The 5,984-nt window shown below is 37.5% G+C and overlaps 1 protein-coding gene across 1 annotated transcript; it reads right to left on the bottom strand.

Annotated features, from left to right (window-relative positions):
* Positions 1-340: 340 nt before the first annotated feature.
* On the bottom strand, positions 341-859 carry LOC126941359 (small nuclear ribonucleoprotein Sm D2-like). Its single transcript, XM_050767866.1, has one exon. The coding sequence runs from the start codon at positions 784-786 to the stop codon at positions 430-432; it is 357 nt and encodes a 118-aa protein (XP_050623823.1). The 5' UTR covers positions 787-859; the 3' UTR covers positions 341-429.
* Positions 860-5,984: the final 5,125 nt, after the last annotated feature.

Here is a 5,984-nt window from a genome sequence, read left to right as displayed (position 1 = left end):
ATCTCATTTGGTCTTAGTGTGTGATCCTTACATTTCTAAGAATCTACCCATTTCTTAAAGATTATCCAATTTGTTGATATATACTTGTTAATAACTATCTTTCATGATTCTTCCTATCTCTTTGTATCAGTTGTAATGTCTCCTCTTTAATTTCTGACATTATTTGAGATTCCTCTGTTTTTGCTAGTCTATCTAAGGGTTTGTCAATTTTATCTTGTTAAAAGATCAACTCAATTTCATTGGTATTTTTCTACAATTTTTCTTTTTCTTTTTTTCCTTTTTTTTTTTTTTTTGTTTGTTTTCTTGAGGCAGGGTCTCTCTTGTTTTTTTTTTTTTAGAAAAAAAACGCAGAGCTTTATTATTTTCAACACTAATGGCAGCGGTCTTCATAGGACAGGAGAGTGAGTTCTGTCGATGGACAGGCAGCCCCTACTTGCCGGCAATGAGCGAGTTCCGCAGGACCACGACGACCGAGTCCTGGCGCAGGAACATCTTGGAGATGTAGCGGTCTTTGTTGACTGGCTTGGATTTCTTCTTTCCCTTGCCGCTCTTAGGGACTTCAGTCCACATCTCCTTCACGTTCTCCAGCACCATGTTGCAGTGCCTATGGAAGGCCTTCACCTGGCCCAGGAATTTCTTATTGTTGTGACAGTTGATGAGCACTTGGGTGTTATTCTTGACTGACTGCGTGAGCACAGAGAGTGGACCCGTGTGAAATTCCTCCTCCTCTGGCTTCTGCAGCTCCTCTGGGGTCATCTCACTCTTGGGCTTGTTGAGGAGGCTCATGATGGTCACTAAGCTCTCCGTTCACTCCCGTTTCCTCCGCGTTGCTGCTGCCTGAGGAGGGGGCAAGGTATCTCTCTCTGATCCAGGCTGGTGTGCAGTGGCACGAGCACAGCTCATTGCAGCCTTGACATCCCAGGCTGAAGTGATCTTCCCACCTCAGCCTCATAACTAGCCCGGATCACAGGCAGATGACACCATGCCTGGCTAATTACATTTTTTTTTTTTTTTTTGGTAGAAACAGAGTCTTGCCATGTTTCCCAGGCTGGTCTCAGACTCGTGAGCTCAGGTTATCCTCCTGCCTCAACTTCCCAAAGTGCTGAGTTTACAGGTGTGAGTTGCCTTGCCTGACCTCTATTCTTTATTGTGTTCAATTCTGGTCTAATCTTTAAGGTTTTCTTCCTTCTGCTAACTTTGGGTTTAGTTTGTTCTTTTTTTCTTGTAATGTCTTTGTCTGGCTTTGGTATCAGAGCAGTGCTGGATTCATGGAACGTGATGAAGGTTATTCCTTCCTATAGAATTTAAATGTTTTGTAGAATTCACTAGCAAAACTATCTGGACCTGTGGTCCTGTGGTTTTGGGTTTTTTGTTTTGGGTTGTTTTATGTTTGTTTGTTTGTTTTGGTGGTGAGGTTAGGGAGGTTTTAAAGTACAAATTCTCTTTCTTTAATATGTACAGGGATATTCAGATCATCTTATCTATTTCTTCTTAGGAAGCATTGGTCATTTGTAACTTTTGAGAAATCCTAACCCATTTCCTCTAACTTGCCAGAATTATTGGCATAAAACTGCTAATAATATTAGCTTATTTTCCTTTTGATATTTGTGGAATATGTAGTGCTGTCATTCTCTTATTCCTGACACTGGTAATTTGTGCCTTTTATTCTTTCTTTGTATGCTCTATTTTGGATAGTTTCTATTGCAGTACATCCAAGGTCATAAATCTTTTTTCTTTTACTATGTCTAATCTACCATTAATTTCAGACATTGTTGTTTTCAGCTCTAGTAGTTTGATTTGGTTCTTTGAAAATATATACATATCCCTTCTATGTCTTCGTCTAACTTTTAGAAGAAACGGGATATAGCTTTAAAAAAGTGTTTTAATGTCCTTGTATTATAATTCTATCATCTATGTCACTTCTGAATCAGTTTCAATTACTTAATTTTTTTCATTCCTAATTATTTGTTATATTTTCTTGCTTTTTGACATACCCAGTCATATTTGTTTCAATTTCAGGCATCTTGAATTTTACTTAGCTGGGTGCTGGATGTTTTTGTATACCTATAGACCTTCGTAAGCTTTTTTCCTTCCCTGGGGTATGGTTACATCATTTGGAAACAGTTTGATCCTGGAGGACTCATATGGTTAGGCTTCGTGTCCCCACCTGAATCTCATCTTGAATTGTAATTCCCATAATCCCCACGTGCCAAGGGAGAGACCAGGTGAAAGCAATTGAACTGTGGGGTGGTTTCCTCCATCCTGTTCTCATGACAGTGAGTGAGTTCTCGTGAGATCTAATCATTTTATAAATGTTTGGTAGTTCTTCCTGCATTCCTTCTTCTTCCTGCCACCTTGTGACGAAGGTGCTTTGCTTCCCCTTCACCTTCCACCATGATTGTAAGGTTCCTGAGGCCTCGCCAGCCATGCTGAACTGTGAGTCAATTAAACCTCTTTCCTTTATAAGTCACTTTTATAAGTTCTTTATAGCAGTGTGAAATTCTCTAATATAAGGACTTAACTTTTAAAATTTGTTAAGTGGGACCAAATCTGTGCTTAATTGAGAGCTAATTTCTGGTCTTGTGAGAATACTGACTAATGTTCCTTCTAATCCTTTCAAATGGTTCATTCCTGGGCCATAGGTTGTTTCATTACATGTGCTTCTCAGTACTTTGCTAAATATTCAAGAGTGTTCTACGGTAGTTCTCTGTAGTCCTTTTGGTGTGATTCTCTGTTCTGTGAACTCAGGTGGCTTTGGTCTTCCCAACTTTCAACTCTGTCTCAACTCGGAGAGCCTCCTGAGTTCTGCTTAGGTTTTAGCTTCCTGCACTGCAGACCTGAAACTCTCTTAAGCTATTAGGCTGGGCAATCATAGGACTCACCTTGCTTGTTTCTTATCTTTTAATGATCAGTATTCTTTGTTGTCCATTGCCCAGCAAAGTGAAACTATGATCTCACATGTTTTGTCCAGTTTTTTGTTTGTTTGTTTTTTGTTGTTGTTCTTATAGGTGGCTGGGTAAATCCAGCCCATACCCTTCCATCTTGGTTGGGAACAGGGGTTCTCCTTCCTTCTTGCAACAAACATTTATGTACCAAACAATGTGATTTTCCTTAGAACATTATAATATCACTTTTGCAGTGGTTGAAAGAAAAATATTATTGTTGATAGAGTGGGCCAATAGTATGCACAATCAGCTATTGTGATCTGGTAGTAATACCAAAAATCCTTTTAAAAATAAAGAAATCAGAGCTTAGTTATCTATAATGTTGATTCTAAAAGGTTATGACTCTTCATGGAACATAACCCAGGCTCCATCTTACATTTCTTCATATACTAGCTGTGGAACAGTGTGTTACACTAGCTGTGGGACACAGGTCTCCAGGCCTTCATTTTTTCATCTAGAAAATGGGGATAATTATAGCAACTCCTCATAGGGTTCATAGGAATAAATGAAATAGTATCCGCAGTACTATTAGATTCAGGCCTAATGCAGAGTAAGTGCTCAAAAAGATTAGAAAATATTTAACATATCTTTTTCTTTTTAAGTAATAAAAAGTTACCTTCTTTAAACTTATGGGGTACTGCCTGCTATATGGGGTACTGCCTGATACACACACACACACACACACACACACACACATATATACTATTATTGAATGTCCAAAATGGTCTACATTCACTTTATCTTTAGCCCTCACCCTTCAAGATTACACATACACACACACACACACGCACACGCACACACCCTCTTCTTTTCTTTTATATAGACTTAAGAGTAACTGTGGCCGGGCGCGGTAGACCGTGCCTATAATCCCAGCACTTTGGGAGGCCAAGGTGAGCAGATCAGGATGTCAGGAGATCAAGACCATCCTGGCTAACACGGTGAAACCCTGTCTCTACTAAAATATAAAAAATTAGCTGGGCGTGGTGGTGCATGCCTGTGGTCCCAGCTACTCAGGAGGCTGAGGCAGGAGAATTGCTTGAACCCAAGAGGCAGAGGCTGCAGTGAGCTGAGATCACACCACTGCACTCCAGCCTGGCAACAGAGCGAGACTCAATTAAAAAAAAAAAAAAAAGAGTAACTGCTTTGTTTAGTTTATCATAATAGTGATATTTTAGTTGTAGGCATCCAATTTCAGAGTTGGACATGCACTTAGTGACCATCTTATCTAATTACTGCTTTGAATGAAATTGCAATTTGGAGAAAGCAAGTGACCCGCCCAAAGTTATAGAGTTGGTTGCTGATGAAAGTGGGTATCCAAATTTTCCATCCAGGTGCTCTTTCCACAAAACAGTGTTACCTCTCTTTCTCATTCTCTAGGCCTCTTTCAGCTCTGGCAAATACTTTGATTGACCAATAGGAATTTCACAGAATATCATACGTGCATTTATACGAGAGTTCTGTACCAGATTTAAAAACTTATTTCTCGTGTGTGTGTGTGTGTGTGTGTGTGTGTGTGTGTGTGTGTTGTGGAGATGGTGGGAGTGGGGGAAATGGGAAAATCTAACCAGATGCAATGTGAACCAAATTAGTTGTTACAAAAGAAGACCATAGACTGGCAGACATAAAAGATTCCCGAGTCCATCTCACTCATTTTTTAGCTAATAAAATTGTGAATTTGGAAATGTAAGTGACTTGCCTTAGTTTGGAATTTGAGTAAGCTAAATTTTGGTCTGAAATACTTTCCATTAAACACACTGTCTTTTGTTTTTAAATAGTGTGTAACTTCTTCTCGGATAGTTAACATGGATGATTATAATAATGTGTGGTCACTATGTCAAAATTTCTTTAATTTCTTAAAAGAAATTCTTTGAGAAGTTTAGATCGCCACATAATTTTAAATATTAACACTATTAGTTATTTATACTTTTTTCCCCTTTACATTTAACATACATCAAGAACAACAAAAATAGTTCTTAAGCTTAAGTATTGTGATCGTAGTGTCTACAGAAATAATAAACAATGTATCTAGAATTAGATTTTGGCTTTAGGATATGTTTGTAAATAAGACACATTTTTTAAAATTTATATATGTTTTTACCACATTCAAATCATCTTGCAATAGAAGTATGAATTTTATTACATCACAAATGAATACGATGTGAATGCAAAATTGGATGCTGTTTAATCTTAGACAGTCTGGTTTTTAGAATAATTATGTGACTGAAATTCCATGAATAATGATAATTTGTTTGGTAGTGGATCGATTATTTTTTTTGAAAGTAAATCCATCATTTTCTTTATGGCGCCTGATCCTTGGATCCTTGGGTATAAATTTTTGGTACAGCACATGGGGATTTAGCTATGTGAGTCCCATTAATGTGCATCGGAGTTTTGCAGCTAGCTCCATGAGCTGAGCACTTGCTTTTTAATGTTATTTTAATATTTAATGGTTATTGCAGGGCTGTCAAGCTGGGACTGTTTCAATGAGAGAGATTTCCAGAACTTATGAGAGAGATTTTAAACATCTATTCAGAGCATATTGCAATATCCTTTATTAGAAGAGGAAAATTCTTTAGAGAGAAACCTCCCAATTCAAAAGAGTATCTCTTTAATTGTGGCAAATTTGAGACTGAGATAATACCTTTCTTATTTTTAATAAAATTATCCAAAGAATTTATTAAATTGCTTTCATCAGGTAAGTTAGATATTAATTTTGTGAAGTTTTAGTATTAGAGTGAGGAATAAAGGGGTTTTTATATTTGTGTTTTGTTAATGGTCATTGTTTTCATCATTAATTTTATATAATTTTTTAAGTTAATTGGTACTCTTGGTTCTTCTTAAAATTCTGTAGGCAGGATTTTCACAGATTATTGTATTTGAAGAGACCTCTATGAAGAATCAGCAGTTTTTATTACAAGGTAGATTATTTAATCATTTCAGAGAAAGGTCTCATTACAATAAGGAACACAAGGCTGCCTTCCTCTCACTGGGCATCTCCCTAAATGCCTGGTGGCCCTCAGGAAGTCAGTGCATGTTTAA

Source organism: Macaca thibetana, chromosome 18, assembly GCF_024542745.1.
Source record: "Macaca thibetana thibetana isolate TM-01 chromosome 18, ASM2454274v1, whole genome shotgun sequence".
Taxonomy (NCBI): Eukaryota; Metazoa; Chordata; class Mammalia; order Primates; family Cercopithecidae; genus Macaca; species Macaca thibetana.
The sequence above is the reverse complement of the archived record's forward strand: the minus strand, read 5'-3'. Positions and strand labels throughout refer to the sequence as shown.

What these genes read in the sequence shown, in the direction of transcription:
- LOC126941359 (XM_050767866.1), bottom strand. Translation starts at nt 786, where the DNA reads ATGAGCCTCCTCAACAAGCCCAAGAGTGAGATGACCCCAGAGGAGCTG.